The following is an 18,918-nucleotide window of genomic DNA, read 5'->3' as shown; positions in this document are numbered from 1 at the left end:
CGGTGTCGAGTTTTTTGTATAATACTTGTTGTTTATTCAGTAATATGCACATGTATTAAACTATTCATGTTCCATACATTTTTTTTTGAGAAATCAAGTAAAAACTATCAATCGAGTAAAAAAAAAACTTAAGATGCCGTTTCTTGTCAAAAGTATTCAGTATATATTTTTTGAGTATTTTTTAAAAAGTAACGTATATAATAAGCTTTCATTTGAGATATTAAACATTTAAATCGGTTCATTTGTTTAGCTTGTAGAATTTATTGAAATATTTTTAAAGAAGTGGCGCCATCTCTGTTCCAAAGGGGTGAAACTTGCGCTGCTGCGGGTCAAATCACTCAGTTTGGTCCCTTCTATCACTGTGCAAAGCGGCTTGCTTTTATCATGAAGTGCAGCATCCGGGCAAAAAATGGCCATAACAAGTATGACTAAAAATATCAGAATTATTTACGCAAATTAACAAAACATTATTTGTAAAATTATCCGCCCAAATTACGTAGGTAGGTAGGAGTCTGAGGTCAGCCATTTTTAAACTTCTTCTTAATTTAGCTGCATAACCATGTTAGGGATACCAGATGAAAATATCATAATTTTATGGGTAATTTTGACCTCGAAGTTTTTTCGTACTTCTAATTCCAAAAAATAAATAAACAAATGTTGTGAAGATTAAATGTGGTGTACATTAATTGGTATGATTGCGATTTGTGATTTCTTTAAATTAAAACCCATCATACATTTTATTTTACGTTTTATTTACTAAACATGTTTAGTTTTGTACCACCTGCGCGAATTATAGGAGGTATTTCATTGTTTATACGCCTAAAAAGAACGGCCCATTGACATTTTATTTAACAATTTTTTAATACCGTCAAACAAGCTAACTTTGCCTCCAGGGTAATCGCCCCAACGTGTTATCAAATATTGGGGTAATTTTTACCAATATGGTATCCCCACGTTTATGACGTCATCTATGTCTATCCCTTACGGGCGCACGCGTATAGCTGGTCTATGGTAATCATAGACTAGTATATACAAGTAGTTATAGACGCGCCACCGAGCGATCGGGGATAAGACAAAGAATATTCATATAAAATTTGGGCAGCATAGGATTTTTTTCTCTTTCACTCTTATAAATTTCGGTATTTCGCCATCGCCTTCTACCTATGATGCCACCCGGTCGGTGATAAGGACAAAGCATGGCACTATTTTCTCTTTCCTCTTATAGGAATCGCAATAAGACTATCTTTCTCTATCAAAGAATGTCAGGCCCTTGAACGTAATGTAAAATAAATAAGAAATATATAACAGACATTTTCAACGAAGTCGCGTTTTATAAGGTAGTGCTCAAAGAGTATATAACCGCTAGTAGTGCTAACAGACGGGCGTACCGGACAGCAAACTTGGTCCAGTCAGCTTATCAGCCGGCCTAGCCAAGGTGACAATCGCTATCGCTTCGACGGCCCTTTCCATATATTCATAGACATAGTATATACAAGTAGATATACACGACGCGCCACCGAGCGACCGGGGGCAAGAGAAAGAATATGCATATAATTAAATTTGCCGCCTTTTTTTTTCTAGAAGATTTGCTTGACCAACTATAACACCAATACAATCAACATGTTATATAGGTATATAGCTCTTTAATAATTGCTGATTTCTTAAGTGTGGTGCTGCGGTTGTCAAGTATAGGTATGAATCCATCATAAAATCAGAATTACTGGATCAACTGTAAAGAAAAAGCTTTAACTGGCCGTGGCTTAATAACATTGTTTAAGAGTAAGTGTGATAAAAAATAAATACGACCAGATACGACATTTTAGAATCGAAAGGGGATAGTGATAAGGCAAAGTAAAACATCAATACTTATTTATTAAGTAATTTTTATTTATTTACGTGTTTAGATAATCGTCACTATCTCACTATTTGCGGCTCAACAAGGTAAAAACATGCCTGAAAGCATTCTTGGAGTATTTTCTTTAATTTTAAATGTAATATGCATCTACATTTTATTCAAATCTGGCGGGTTTAATTTATGAAAGCACCAATTCATCTCTTAGGAGGGAATCCCACCAGTTTAATTTCTTTGTCTAAATGTGTATTTGCGTCTCACATTTTGATTAGTGTAACAAACAACGTACCCCAAGTAACATCCAAAACTAAAAACATGTATCAAGATGGTAGATACCTACTCATTGTATTTTAACAATGTATACCGAACAACTCAACGCTTACCGTAGGCGCGAAGAACTGACTGATCACAGTTGGAACTAAACATTCTAGGTACACAAGTGTAAATATATATTATAACACTTCTATATTGGCAAATTAAAATTAGACCTGAGGTCCATCGATGATCAGTACCTAAAGTTATTGCCGTTATTGTATTTTTCAAACACGATGGGTACGGTGACAGGTGTCATCCCCATACAATTTATAACCTTAAAACGTCAAATCTTGCAAAATTGTATGAGATGACACCTGTCACCGTAGCCATCATGTTTGAAAAATATTATCAGCAGAGTAAATTTGGAGTACGGTCGAAGATTTTAATTTATGACCCATCAATATGAAAGTCGCTAGGTCGCTAGAGACCTGGCTCATACTATTTCACTATGACAAGGTACAAAATGGGTCCGAAAAAATCTAACTGTACAAGAGTAGAACTGAAAGATTTTCATCGAAAATTCTGTCGCGTTTATGGTAAGGAGATCTCGTTTAAGTAACGGTTCCACACAGGTCTTAGAGGATATAACCAAACGAAGTAGCCATTAACAGGCGTTCCCCTCTGTCGAAAATAGTCGTCCAATGGTCATACACAATGTATGACGTTCATCAGACATGGCTATTTTTACGTTACATATACATATGACGTTCCCCTCCCCCGCAAAAATCGGCAGACTTTTTTTACAGCAAATTACAGACAAGGCGTCTCCGTTTGGTTATAACCTCTAAGGGGTCTATTGTTTCCCATATAGTTGTCATAATGTATTGTTTGTCCACATTTTCGTTAGTCATAATTTGGTTTTTCTCAGAAACGCGTACTTAACTTTTCAGGATTGCCATAAAACAAATCTAACCTAACCTTTCTATAGGATAACCTGAGGAAAATCCTGAAAAGTTAACGGTTGCAGAATTATGACTAATGATAATATGACAATCATTACATTATGAATAATTATGACTTTCAATAATTATTAAGCTTAGAATAAATTTAAAAGTGGAAAAGTTACTGCCTTGGGTGAGACTTGAACTCACGGCCTCTGGCACTTTTAAATTTATTCTAAGCTTAATAGCATCGATCGCAGACGTTTCTGCTTGTAAAAAAATAATTTTCAATAATTATGTCAAACAAAGGGACCCCATCCTCTAAGACATATGTAGAGGTACTATAATAATTGAATGCAAGATTATCTTCATTCGACTAGGTTACGGTTGAGTTTTGTATTTCGTTGCCGATTAATAGCTTTCCTTTTTAAAAATGGTGACTGTGACGTTTATATTAGCATATTACACAGAAAACAATCCACACCTAACAAAAATATATATTTCCCAATATATACTTTTTCTCGAGCTAAGTATAACAGCTATACAATAATCTCTGTTAGACACCTAGAATGTGCTACTTTAATACTGTGATTAAATTGAATATACCACTAGGTTTACCAAACATCTGGTCTGTCCTAGGATACATTAGGACAAGCAAACATAAAATCCTATCTGAGATTTCAAATCACGGTACTAATTCCAAACATTAGAGTTAAACCAAAAAAAGTCTGCAACGATTTTGATAGCACACGCAGTGCAAGTGTTATTTATACGTCATCATTTCATAGAAGTTTGACGTTTAAAATAACATTTGCACTGCGCGTACTATCAAAATCGTTGCAGTCTTTTCTTGGTTTAACTCTAGCTCTCCTTTTTGACTTAACATGACATAATGGCACTGACTTAAGAAATATTTCTGGCTAGACTAGGTATAGGTATGCTACACTAGCGCCCTCAAATGGCGATATACTTTATTGACAAAGCCAGACAAAAATAATTCTTAAACCAATGTCACAAAGACCAATTTTATTCGGCTATAATTCTAGTAGTGTGTGCATCATAATTATTAATTTTTCTGTTTTAAGTTTACTTAACTTATGTTATAGTTTTATGGGTCATAAAAAACTAAGCAGCCCAAAACTAAGCAAAGCTTGTACTGTAGGTGCTAGGCGACGATATACATACATACTTATACATATATACATAGAAAACACCCATGACTCCGAAACAAATATTAGTGTTCATCACACAAATAAATGCCCTTACCGGGATTCGAACCCCGGACCATCGGCTTCACAAGCAGGGTCACTACCCACTAGGCCAGACCGGTCGTCAAATATGCAATGTAAACAGAATGTAAACAGTTCAGCGTCATAAGTGATAGATAACAAGACCTAGATTTGAAACCAGTAAGATGAGACAACTGGTGCATTAAGTACATACACTACATAGAAAGATCCATTATAGTTTAAGCGCTAATAGAAAATCACTAAGACAGACCAAGACTGCGCTATTCACAAATATTTCCTCTCACGCTTAAAGCATACAGGCCGTAAAATAATTGATAAAGGCTGCAACACACGCTCTATATTGCTTGGAATTAGGTGACATTGATAGCATTATGTACTTAATATGCATTTTATCATAATTATTAACAATAGCATTGTAATTGGTGGTATAAACAGTTATTTTGGTAATTCATTTAATATATTATATTTCTAAGTTAGTTAATAGTTGTTTATCTTTGAACCGTGCCAAGCCAATGAAACGTGTGATGCAGTCTTAAGTATTGTCATTGGAATAAGAGGTAAATAGACGATCACAATATATGCTCTTAAATTACAATTTGAAATAAGTCACTAACTAAAAAAAAATCTTTTTGAACTTACTCTCCATTTCTGGATTAGGCTTAATATGGACCCATGGATAAAACCAAATGGCAATAAAAATAAAAGCAAAATAATCTGTATGATTTATTCATTTCATAAATAATCTAAAATTGAATATCTAAAGGCATGACATAAGTCTACTAGTAAGTAATAATAAGAGGGTATTTACATAAAATAAAAAAATAAACAAAACATTATATTGATAAAAATAATAAAATGTACAACTTTAAAATTTTAAAGGTTATACTAGTGCTACTAATTATAAATCATTTTGGGCAGTCACACACGCAACAACAATAATGACTCATGTGTTAACTCATGGTTCAAAATATTGTGAACTATGACAGTTACATCGAGGGCGAAGTGAGGCTGTACTGATTACTGTCATGATTATTGTTGCTGGTTACCGTATTCTACACATCTAACTAACCGTAGAAGACTCTAGTTCAATCAGAAACCGTCATCGCTCGGCGACTCTTCACTCGCCAAACAGTTACTACATTGCATTGACTCCCGCCTCCCTTATTCTAACATTTTCAAATAAATCAGTCGAAGCAAACATCACAGAACGAACTGAAAATGCCAGTGACTATGTGTAATGTATTTCTTTTTTCATATCTTTTACAAAAATGGGTACAGCGGCATCATCTTTTTTTTTGTCTTTATAAACCACTCTATAATAAACATGGGTATGATGGGAAACTTTACATCTAATACTGTAAATTACCATATAGTATAGTATGGCTTTAATAACCAAATTATTTTAAACAATTTAGGCATGTACAGAAGTGGTGTTAGATGCAACTGCTATAATACTAATTTTATTTTACATAGAACATTTCACCTGAGCAGTAGGTGGAGAATCTGCCCGGTTATCAAATCAATTTATAAGATACTTATTTGAGTGTAGGCTCCCATTTTTCCTAAGTTGATTTGCAACTTAGAAGTCATATCAACAATTGGAATTAGTGTTAGTTTTTGTGAAGTCAAACTAAAAATTCACACCAAAAATACGTGACATACCTATGTTAACCAGTTGCGAAATGCCTGTAGTTTATAAATAACAAAATATTGCACAAATAAATACTAGCAGTCAAAAGTAGAGCTAGGAACTTCTGACAATTAATAGCGTACAAATGATGATAATAATATTTGCTAATATTGTCGATAAACTCATAAACTGCCATAACTGTCAAGTTCCTGGCTAAACTGCATAAAATACTCATAATTACTCAACAGATCTCATATACAATTGCAAATGATATCATATACCATTAATTATTTCGTTTTTGCATCTCAAAATCAAAAATATAAGTAACTTAGTTACATTAGATTACATATTACACTATCATAACTGAAAAAAATCTCAAATTTAACGAGAGCAGCTTCCCTTCATTAAAAAAATATGACGTTCTTATGTTAAACTTACGTACAACTTGGCCGGTTGTCAATAAGCATGGTTTCCAATGATTGGATATTTATGTCAGAAACGTCTTATTGTCATTCGACCAAGGGGTGCATTTCGTAAGGGTAAGTACGACACTCTTTATAGAAGGGGGGTAATCGACCAGAAAATAGTCTTAAACTGTGTAGAGGCGAAGATAACTGAGAATGCACGATACGCACGTTTAATAGTTTCCGAAATAAGCACCTAGTCCTTATATTCACAACAGCCACACGATAGAATATACACCCGTAACACCTAATTTCAGTAACAATCTAATGCGAATAACTCCTATACAAACACCCTCATTTCAAATATATTTAAACATTGTTTAACCAAAATAGCCTTTTGTAGTGCTCAGATATTTCAACTTGTGTTATTGTTGATTTACTTTGATTAACAATAATTAAATATTTTTTCTTTTTATTTTGTTAAGGGTTTCTCTATTATAGTAATTTACCTATACATAAGATTATACAAAGATATGGAAATAACAGGGTTATTTATGTATCGAAACAACGCTAGAAGTGGATTTCGTGAAACAGATATGCTACGCTTAAGCTATGACTATAGGAAAGTATGCAAAATCATTGCCACACATAAATATAAATCTGATGACACTAAAAGTAGATTAGTTATCGGCTAGTACTTTTTAGCACACTTAACGGCTAGAATTTTGTAAACGTAAGACGCATTATTGACATAACTGTGATACTAGAATACTTTTAAACATTAGAAATCTCTCAATAAGCCACTGTAAATAATATTTAATAAAATGAAATGTAGGTAGTTTATAGTTTTGATATGCTGTTGGTTGATGGAATATATTTAAGTACTAATGTAATGTAATTCTGGAATAACTAAAAAAGTAAATTAAGGGATACAACATTCTTACAATCAGTGTATGCAGCATTCATCGGCAATGCATTCCACACTACGGTATTCTATTTTATTTCATAAAGCATCAACACTAACATTTACAAGTTACATTTATATATTTACGTTTTGTTAAAGTTAATATGAGATGTTCACTTAAATTCCAGTTGAAATGCTAAATATGTCATAATAGCTAGGTATCGGGAATAACGTTTTAATCAACCTGCAGTCAAATATACTTTTGTACAAATATGGAATGTGATGTTTGATAACAAAATATAATGATATATGCACCGTTTTCATAAGAAAAATTCATTAAGACATAATAATAAATTGTCATACGAAGCAAAATAAAGTTTAGTGTATAATTTACTAACGAAATATTTGATTTCTAGAAAAATAGTATTGAAATCGCACACACAAAATACTTATTCTCATAGTGAAATAAAGTATAATCAATCAAGGAATTAAAATAATCATAATTTTATTTTTATTTTATTTACAATTGGAAGAAAGCATGAATTTTATATCCAAATAATAATAATAATTGACTGTTTCATGATAATTAACGAATGATATAAATCAATTAACTAACCAATTAATTAGGTAACTCGCAACAGAATAGTAACATCTGCGTTATTAAGATACATACTATTTATACATGTGTAAACTTAGATATTTTACTACTAAGTCAGATTTACATTCAATGACTTAACCTCGATTCATTGGTTGAAACAGTTACAAAATATAATATGCAGGTATACTTGAGTTCTATGTAGCGTCGTTAAGTATTTATATGCAAAAATGAGCAATCATAACTGTTGCTAGGTTACGAGAAAAAATGTGGCAGACAGATCTACTGAAGACCCTATTTTTCGGGTTATTCCCAGTAGTTACCACCAAGTTGTTACCAATGTTAATGTTAATGTTACTAGGATTTTTTTTCCCAGTAGTTACCACCAAAATGTTGTTAGAGTTCAAAACTAATAAAAATTATAGAAAAAGTAACAGTATAAATAATTGTAAGTCGATTCGTCGTTTCAGTAAACTGCCTTAAAAGTTATCAAAAATATTAAAACTGTTTTACCGGTGCAAGTGCCAAAACTAAAATAGTTAAGGAGAAATTAACGTTTGGATGAAATTTATCTTATTAATTGTAAATTGAATTAATTGTGAAGTTATCTATGAAGTTGGACCTTTTGTCGAGGGCGCTTACGCCGCACTGCGTAGCGCAACGTTGTATTTATATAGGAGCATCGTTGATAATGGCGTAAGCGCCATCGGCAATAAGGTCCCTTCCAATAATAAAAGTTATCAAAATAAGTCGGTTTTTGACTAATTTGTTTGTTCGTTCGGATAACTGTGATGTTAATACAATTTATTAATAGTTATATTTTATCACTTTTACGACAGTTTACTGAAACACTAATCGACTTATATAATTTGTTGATTAAAGCACTCTATTTTTATACTGTTTTTATTAGTATTTAACGCTAACAAAATTTTTATTGTAATTACTGGGGAAAAAAATCCCACCTTTTACCACCACCAAACCAAGTTGGTCGTAACTGCTGGGATTTTTTTCCCAGTAGTTACCACTGGTAAGAACTTGGTGGTAACTAGTGGGAAAATGAATCACGTTATAAATAGGTACAGTTTCAATCTTCTAACTTAGTGTTCCTACACGTAAGAAAGGAAATAGCCTTCCAATAAATTACAATTTGACTGGTATATTCACTGTTACGTTTAACACATTCGATCGAGGCATCAGATCTACTTTTTGTGATGTCTGGCGACATTATTACAATCTGTCCCCATCTTATGCAATTTACTGTTGTATAAGATAGCAAGTGACATGCCTAATTAAAAAAATAAGTTATTAGGTCTCCAACAGATTTAGTATTAGAATAGTCACTGGAGCTATATGGTTCCGCTAAGATACTACATAGAAAACGCGATATAACAACGCTAGTACAATAAGCATGTTTAGCTAAACTGGTTGGTTGGCTGCGGTGGAAACTGCGGTCGCATGGGTTGCCCCATGGCCATCGCCGGCATCGGCGTCCCGGGCATGCCCATTACCATGCCTGGCTGTTGCTGAAATAGGGAGCACGGTACATTAAAAAGGTTGATCATAAAGACTTGTTTAATTTAACAGGAGTTGGATCATATAATTTTTTTATGAACATTTATCATTTATGATCATTATGATAAGGGCTATAGAGAAAGAAGTTGTATTGAAGTTGAGCCCATGTCCGCTTTTGATTAGCTTCTAACTACGTACGGAAAACAACAAGGTGTACTGCTAATCGGGTAAAGATCACTGAAAAAGTTGAATTCGGACTCCACACGATCAATCATTAGGTCTTTGAACTAACTAGCAGGGTACACCTTTCAGTAGTTTCAGTTAATTTGACAAATAGCTCAACGCAAGGATTAAAATGATTGTTAGCCTAGCCGACTAGTCGGCCGACTAATCGGCCATCCGAGCGCCGATTAGCCGGCCAAACCCATAGTCGGTACATCACTATTACTAACCCTTTATAAGGCAGAGGGAATATATTTCCCACCATGATTTGAACGTTTTTAACAAAGTGACAGGATTCAATTTTGAATAATGACTGAGACTCTTATACCCGTTTAAGGGGTAAGTTGATAAACAAGAGACGATATAAAAATATGAAGTATATATACCTACCTATATCTATGCAGCGAGACATCAAACGCTATCAATAATTCGAGCTCTTTTCCTACATTATTATGAATATTCTGGTTTCTTCTTTATTGATTTCTAAAGGGGCCCACTGACTATCAGTCCGCCGGACGATATCGGCTTGTCAGTTGTTCGGAACTGTCAAATTTTTGTTCTAACTGACAGGCCGATATCGTCCGGCGGACTGATAGTCAGTGGGCCCCTTTAAAGCTTTTTATGCCGTTATAATTTACATAATGGCATCATGGAATTTTATAAACATTGAAACGTGTAAGTAGCTATTATGTAGTAATAATTCTTACAATTCGGGCATAACATTCATCGTGAACCACAATCAAAACTACCCATTAGATTTGAATTGGTCAAAAATGAGAAACAGGAAAATAGCATAAGTAACTTTTATAAAATCTAATGTACACTATACAGTGTAAGAACTGAAAGAACACATCAGAATAACATAAACATGCTTTTTATCATGGCATCCATGCAGTCAACTTGTTTACGCTAGACCCAAAATTCTACACACAGTTTCTAACGAAAAAGGAATAATACCAAAACACAGATCTGACACACCTAACCAAATGAGTTCGGAAACAAAAGTTCCTACAAAGCTGAAATTCTTGATTGAAAGTCTTATTTTGAATCAAATTTAAAGGCTAAAAAGAGTAAAATGTATTATATTTACAGCTAGGTAAGTGGAACATCTGTACATCGGTATTACTCTTAAGAGGCCTGTGTCAATTTTAGTCTCAAAAATGTAAAATTGATAGATTTAGTCGGTGAAATTGTACACCTTTTGTTACCTAAATGAAATAACAAGTACTGGTTTCTATTAGCACGTCTTCTTATCTTGCCTTTTATCAGATAATTTTTTTGAAAACAGACTCACTAAATTAGTAATGATTTTTTTTCTGATGGACGTCTAGGTAAACGCGCGTAAAGCACTGATTTTGTCGCTCTTATTTGTAAATTTCGTAAAGTTTGGACTGCTAAAAATGGTAAATTTGTATTACAGATTACTTGACCTTCATCAGATTACATTTTTGTTATATGACTTAGAGTTCGAGGAAATGAAAGTTAAACGAATTTAATTTTCTCCAGAAATTACTTCAAAACAAGTGACAATTCCTCTGAAAATCGACTTAATTTCAACGTAATTTTGATACTTAAACAATTTACAGCATTTGCTGAAACTATTCTTATACATCAATTTGTATAATTAACCACCATAACTTTTGATGAATTTTTAAAAACTGCCCCTTCTCTTCATATATTACCGGTGACGCACGCTCGCGACCTCATTATTAAAAGGCAAGATGAGAAGACGTGCTAATAGAAACCAATACTTGTTATTTAGATATAACGTAACAAAACGTGTATAATTTCAACGACTAAATCAATCAATTTTACATTTTTGCTCCAAAATCGACTACGGCCTCTTAATAGGCATAGAGTATATTAACAGTTAAAACATACTAGACAGTATCAGTATACCATACCTTACGTGCGTATTTAAATGTGACGTTATTTGGGGACGTCTGTGTCACAAATTTGGACGTCATTCGCCTTAGTCTTTCGTTAATTGTCGTAGAACGAGAGAAGAGAGTAAGGACGATAGATTATAGATATTGAAACATTAATAGGGACGATTTAGACAATATTATCGAAGAGTAATGGGCGAAAATAGCACAAAAGCTATTTACATTTAGGCAGTTTACCATGTGATATCGTTTCCAAAAATGCAAGATTGGTCTTTCATTTTTGAGGCGATCAAACTACGCAAAGAACTAGCCGTAAGCATAAGGCGTGGGCGCTAGCGAAAGTGTTAAATCTAAAAATAAAGCGGAAAAACAAATAGCACAACTTACCATAACGTAATGCGGGGGGTGGTATGTATGGGGCAAAGTATGGGGCATGGGCGGGAGGTTCATGCCTGGACCCTGCAAAAACGCAAATAAAAAGGGATGCTGGCATGCTACGGGAAGAAAAGAGCAGAAAGTAAAATGAGCTGTAAGTTAATAGCAAAAGAATAAAATAAACTAGCGGAAACATAGTCGCAAAATGCAACGACGAAAGCTTTTTAGGGTGTTGTCTTGGTTTGATTTTAGGCTATTTGGAGTATAATAATTATTAATCCGCTTGTCGGTTGTACGGTGCAAAATAACAGTTTCATATGTTTAGTCAATCTCTGAATATCAACAAAAGAGAAACTAACTATACTTTCTCTATATCAATTTCTGTCACTCTTACATCAATGGCGTGCAAGATCAATATTGTGGCAGAATGGTTAAAATTAAATGGTTGCACTATGAGTGCCCAGAATCACATTGCACAGGCTTTATTTATGTGAAGGTACAACCGACAATGATTCCTAGCGGGGTCTCTTTTGTTTCCCATAAAGTTTTAAGTCATAATGTATTGTTTGTCCGCATTTTTAGGTAGCCATAATTTGGTTTTCCTCAGAAACGCGTAACTTTTCAGGATTGCCATAAAACAAACGTAACCTATCTATATAACCTATTATGACTAATGATAATGTGACAATCATTACATTATGACTTTCAATAGTTATGTGAAACAAAGGGATCCGTTCCTAATAGTGTCTTACCATTGGGCGGTATCCCGCGCCGGTGGTGGCCTGCATGGGCTGGGGGCTCCACGCGGCGCCCGGCTTCGATCCGTTCTTTGGCGAGTTCCACTGCATCGGCCTAACCACGTTTACGTCAGTTAACAGTCAAGTGGGGGTAAGGAAATAGGTAGAATAATATTCTTCCATCGTTACAGAAGAAAGGTTCTGCGACTATCTAAGAGATTTTACGGTGTTATAATAGCATACGCGATGTGAAATATAGGAATCCTGGCTGCCTTATTTTCATTAACACTAGTGTATTTTGCATCGAAAGATGTCATGTCCCTAAATACCTACATAAATAAGCCGTATTTGGAAATGAAAATCTTTAACTAAATTAAAACATGACGGCAGTAACTTGGGCCCCGAGTACGGACGGCATGCGTGCTTGGCTGTTCGTTTGCGTGCAGAGTTGTGCTGATTTGTGTCTAAAGTCCAAAGCAATAATATTAGCTATAGAGCCAATCATGTTGAGGAATTGAGTCGTGTCGGCGTTGAGCAAATGTGTGCCTTGCATGTGTATTAAATTAAAAGTGCAATTTGGTTTGGAGATTTTAAAGGGTTTCTTTAATTGTCACTCCCACTCCCACGTAGCAAACAACCAAACTTAGTAATAGCATCTGCTTGAAGCTCAACAAAAGGCGATAAAACCTATTTGATTTTAATTAACATTTTTGTCCGACTGGTTCCTAAAGTTCTTTTTTTTTTGCATTAGAAAAAACGTAAACAATCTTGATGTGTCATTTTATTGAAAAACGCTTTTAAAATAATTAGTTTATATTACTTATGAAACCAAAAGGATGCAAAAGATCGCATATGATTTATAATTGTAACATATTTGCTGTGACTTATTAAAAAGTGATTTTTAATAAAAAGACACGTCAAGATCGCTTACCTTCTTTCTAATACTAAAAAAACTAACTATATAAATAGATGGTTTTCATTCTTATAATTATTAAAAAGAAATGTATATCGTCGCAATTAACACTGAACAGATGCTTCTACTAAAATGCATTTTATAATGTTCTTTCTTTTACTAATCTAATAACGTCATTCTCAGGCTATTTAGCATTCCTAAACTATTTTTCAAACGGACTAAAGCAGTAAACAAAAAAAGTCCTAAGGTTTAGTAAAAGAAAGGCATTATCAAAGTTTACAATTGATAATTAAATTGGACTAGCGCAAACGGATCACTTTACGATTATTTTCATATAATATTATGGAGAATAGAATCAGGTATAAAGTTTAAGACGAAATCAACATATATAAAAATAGTACTCAAAAAATATGGATAAACACTTTTCATTCACTTCACAATAGGTATATATTGTTTTAAATTGTCAATATTTTTGTCTTAAACTTTATTATAAAAACCTAGCTACCACAGAACAAATTCAGACTTCAAATGCCCATTAAGGGGTTTAATTTACTAAAATCATTCAAGCATCAATAAAAGAAAAAATTGCTCTGGTGAATACAAGTTGGAAGTATTTCTTTTAAGGCACTTTCTAATCTTTCTATGCATCTCACAAAATCCACGTGCACTAACTGAAGTCACACTTATCCAAAGTGAAAGTGCCTGTAGACCAATATTTATATGGTACTAAAAATTTGAACAAATTCAACAGAGCAAGTAAGTCTACGAAAGTTCTAATTGTGTACCTCAATGGAATATCATTTAGCTAAGATACTGTAGAGGCAATGCACTTACTTCGGTGCCGTGGCGGATTTGTTGATGGTAAGGTTGTTAGCCAAGGAGGCGAGTGACGAGTCCAAGTCGCCCGTCAACACTTTATTGGGTTGCTGCTGCTGCTGCTGACCTGCTAAAACATGGATGTTATTGTATGGTATAAAAAACAATACAATAGGGTTACTTGAATGAATATGACAGGCGGCTATGTGGGAATGAGACTAAGGAAAATCATATGGCGGCCCTACGCAACGATTTGGTAACCGATGGTGACATTGCGGTTAGGTGGTGGCGCCGCTTACACCGCGGTGAGGTCGCTATTGCTAAAAATGAACTGTAATGAGGGCTAACGTTTTTTTGCTCACCAGTTGGCGCCTCTGTTGATGGTGGTCCAAAAGACTAAAGAACAGCTGTCAGTCATTGAAGTGACAAGTGACATTTCGAACTTTGCGAAGATCACCGTCTACACTAGCGCCCCTAGCGGCGAATTCATACGCGTTAGCCCTCATTGTAAGGACTGCAGAAATTACGTTAAAATTTTACGTTGCAAATATATACATTCATGATATGGTTGAATTTTTTATGATTTCGCTTCAGGCATAATTATACGTTATCGATTGTCGATAAGGGGATTTTATTGCATCCTTATAACAGTACCTAATGCTTTTTAGGGTTCCGTACCCAAAGGGTAAAAACGGGACCCTATTACTAAGACTCCGCTGTCCGTCTGTCTGTCACCAGGCTGTATCTCATGAACCGTAATAGCTAGACAGTTGAAATTTTCACAGATGATGTATTTCAGTTGCCGCTATAACAATAAATACTAAAAAGTACGGAACCCTCGGTGGGCGAGTCCGACTCTCACTTGTCCGGTTTTTTTTAAATGTGTTAATCATTTCTTTTACTTTTTTTAACAGCACATGTAAGCTGAATCACGCACAATGCATGAATTTAGAGGCGAACAACTACATGGAGCTAATAAAAATTAAGAGCACTAGACGTGATTGAAAAGTTTGACGTTGTTAGACATAAAAGCATAATGTGCATTAATAAATTAATTGCAATTTATACAAAAGCGTCACATTAATATTTTATGTACAGACCATATAATGTAAACAGTAAACAAAAAACCTACTAGCAATATGTAAAGAACTACATGTGTAGACTAGAGATACAGAGGCACTAAATTGCAGGGTTTTATCTGACGACCGCAACAAAAATGATATCAAAACGTTTATAAAATAACGAAGCGTCACATGGGTGTAAGTTGGCCGAACAGTTGAATTGTCAGTTTTGTGATTGTAACGTTTTTAAACAAAACGTACCTCATTGTCGGTTGTCAATAAGGTCGATTTCTAATTGCATTCTCATTACAGTAAAGCCGTATAAGCAACTTACAAAAAGTTAAATTTTAGCTTGGCAACGGCACAATTACCTAGTAATTAAAATGCTAATTTTACATACAGGAACATCCAAGAACTCATTAAAAGTACATCGCCCATCTGACGCTCTGCGCATTCTAAGACCGAGACATGTTTGATATGCAAACAAAAAAAAAGCACACGACAACAACTGGGCACTCAAAACAATCCATCCAAATGATTCCGAACCCATAGCTGTCATCGGCACCATCGGCTGTCTTGCGGGCGAGCCGAACATCATCGGCTGCGGCGCGCCCATGGGCATGACGTCGCCGAGGGGCTGCGCGGCCGCCATCGGCTGCGGCTGTTGGGTTATCGGTTGGGACTTGGCGGGGGAGCCCCCCAGGGACATTCGCATGACGTCTTCGAGATCGTCGAAGGCGGATTTGGGTTGGGGAGGATGGGCCGGTGGCGGTGGGCGAGCGGGGGAGGCGGAGATTGGTTGAGTGGGGTCTCCCATACCCATGAATGGGTTTGCCGCGGCAGCTTGCAAGAAATTTACATAGATAAGAAATGGATACATAGAATAATTATGTACACAAGTGAAAACGCTATAATGTAGTAATTTAAAATGTGACCTTTTTAAAATATTTTTCCATTTTATTATCATCATCACATCTAATTCTACAACAATACTGCACGAAACGTTTTCACTTAACCATCACCAGATTATATGAAAGTTCTTAATATACAAAAGTGGGAAAATATAAGAAAATGGTTGCCATGTGATAAGAAATCTATACTTTATTAAATAATAGTGGCAATTTATTGCTCTTGTAACTGCGAAGTCGTTCATATTCATAGATAGTGTTGAATATTATAACTTGCTGCTGCAAAAATACAGCGTGTTATTACAACTTTTAAAATAATCTGGCTATTTACTCGTACATTGTTTAAAATAAAAATAAAATCTATTTTTTTCTTAAATAAATTATTATATTATTTACCATGTTGTATTATCTACCTATCACACGGCAACACTGAACTACATTCGCCTCACCTGTGGTATCAGTGTTATTGAAAACGTTAGAGAAGTTAGCCTCAGAGACGAAAGTGTTGTTCTGCTGCGGCGGGAACGGCGTGAAACCGTTGGTCGGTTGCTGGGGCCACACCGGCGCCGGTTGTGGGGCCGCTAGAAAGTTGCCCAACCAATATATAAATGCAGTCACCTAACTCGAGTTTATATTGCTTCTCCAGTCTCATTTTATGCAAAAACATGAATTCTGGTAAAGGACTAGTCTAGACTAGACTAGTCCGTCTGCACTAACTCTGCACAGAATTTGCAGCGATAGAATGTGGAAATGCCATAATTGACGTCATATTTTCATGGGAATTCTGTTATGATTTCAATTCTACACACGCCGCTTGCCAAGTCGCTGCAGAATTGGTCTGACTCTTAACAAATATCTATTTTTTTTTTTACTCGACTAGACATACCTACGAGGAGCAAAGTTGGGTTTGGCGAGTGTATGTTATGTATGTTTCGTTGCACTCTGTAGACTAAACATCTAGGTAAGTTTTAATAGAAGAGCTGTAGAGAGACATACGTTTGCTTGGTTGCGTGACATGACTTAATATTACAAAGCAGACATTTTGTTTTGTTACTACTGCAGTTGTGTGTTTCTAAATATTGTATTTTCACTGCAGCTTGATAAAGAACAATTTTATGATTATACTTAAATAACTGTTCTCATATCCAAGCTAGCTATGGAAACCATAATAACGCATTGGAACTTAGTGTTTTTTTCTCTTTCTATGTTTTGTTCATTGCAAAACTATAATGTCGACGAAGATTTTACTGACTGCATTAATATCTAGGACAGAAAGATTGTGCTGTCACCATCCCCAGAAGCTTGGGATGTGCTTTATGTACAGTGTTAAGGATTACATGATTATTACATACTGTGCTATATTATTGCGAGGCAAAATTTGACGGAAGCTTTAAAAAAATATGTAATATCCTGAAAAAGGTAGAGAAATCACAAATCAGTTAAACTTGTTGAGCCATTTCGTGCAAATATTGCCTCAATAATATTATGTTTCTACCTGAACCCATACTATGTTATACAATAACCTATTATTTTCTATTAATATTATTAACTCAAGTACAGTCCGTTAACTCTCAGAATGACATTCGTTATTCGGATAAAATCGGACATAATCGCGTAACAGAAAATGACAGTCTCTTACTGATTTAGTTGCAATCCAACACCCAAAGAGTGCAGTCGTCTTTTCAGCCTTAAACTACCTAGTCGGCTCATAAGTTCTGTCATATACATAGTATCAAATAAAATCAAAAGTTTAAGTTTATTCCGTATAATTTGTACAGCGTTTGAAAGCTTATAAACTAGAGAATCTAAATGTATAACATTTATTCAAAATGACCGCCATAATTATCTACACAGGCTTGAAGTCTTCGTGGCCAGTCGTCAATGGATTCACGCACCACTTTCATGTCGATATTGGCCACTGCCGTAGCAAGAGATTTTTCCAGCGAGTCTAGATTTGCATGAGGTTTTGAGCACACCTTTTCCTCTAAATACTGCCATATTTTATAGTCTAAAGGATTAAGATCTGGGCTAGAGGAGGGCCAATCTTCATGCCGTATAAAGTCGATTTTATTGGAGGCGAGCCAGGCTTGTGTAGACTTTGCCTTATGGGCTGGAGCAGAGTCCTGCTGGAAAACCCAATGCTGGTTTAGAAACATCGTATGGGATAGTGGTTTCACAATATTAGTCAACACCGTGTCTTGGTACACTTTGGCACTAGTTTTTACTCCTTTCTCACAAAAATGCATACTAGTGACGCCCGCATAAGAAACTCCCAGCCAAACCATCACAGATGAAGGGTGATGACCTCTTTGAATACGGGGAATGCTATTAGACGCTTCTTTACTATTGCGAGCGTACACTCTATCATTTTGTTTATTAAAGTTTTCTTCTATGTCAAAAATTTTCTCGTCCGAAAACAGTATACAACGGTGCTTATTTTTAGCGTACTTCTTCAATAAAGCTTTAGATCTTTTAAGCCTTAAAGCTTTAAGCCGACCATTGAGAAGATGGCCAGTTTTTCGTTTATAAGCACGAAGTCTCAGGTCTTGATTAAGCTCTCTTTTCACCGTGTTTTTGCTCAAGCCCATCTGGAGGGCCATAACTTTTTGTTTCCTAGCGGGATTTCTGGCAATGCGTGCCCTAATTGCTTGTACAAC

At 35.1% G+C, this 18,918-nt stretch overlaps 1 protein-coding gene and 1 long non-coding RNA gene across 12 annotated transcripts in view; both read right to left on the bottom strand.

Annotated features, from left to right (window-relative positions):
- LOC134746667 (uncharacterized) overlaps positions 1-18,918 on the bottom strand; it is a 184,424-nt gene that overhangs the window by 21,552 nt on the left and 143,954 nt on the right. The gene's annotated exons all lie outside the window — the stretch shown is intronic.
- The window catches only part of LOC134745817 (phosphatidylinositol-binding clathrin assembly protein LAP), a 72,992-nt gene continuing 59,082 nt past the window's right edge, over positions 5,009-18,918 (bottom strand). For 4 of the 11 annotated variants that reach the window (XM_063679910.1, XM_063679922.1, XM_063679928.1 and 1 more), the window contains 6 exons: positions 16,711-16,842; positions 15,900-16,196; positions 14,311-14,422; positions 12,579-12,678; positions 11,839-11,910; positions 5,009-9,354 (listed from right to left, as the gene is read on the bottom strand). In XM_063679910.1, the coding sequence (XP_063535980.1) occupies positions 9,244-9,354; positions 11,839-11,910; positions 12,579-12,678; positions 14,311-14,422; positions 15,900-16,196; positions 16,711-16,842 (824 nt within the window). In that variant the 3' untranslated portion in view covers positions 5,009-9,243. The remainder of the gene's footprint in view (positions 9,355-11,838; positions 11,911-12,578; positions 12,679-14,310; positions 14,423-15,899; positions 16,197-16,710; positions 16,843-18,918) is intronic. The other 7 variants (XM_063679964.1, XM_063679972.1, XM_063679917.1 and 4 more) reach the window with 6 other exon arrangements.

Source organism: Cydia strobilella, chromosome 1 (assembly GCF_947568885.1).
Source record: "Cydia strobilella chromosome 1, ilCydStro3.1, whole genome shotgun sequence".
Taxonomy (NCBI): Eukaryota; Metazoa; Arthropoda; class Insecta; order Lepidoptera; family Tortricidae; genus Cydia; species Cydia strobilella.
This window is presented reverse-complemented; position numbering and strand designations above follow the sequence as displayed.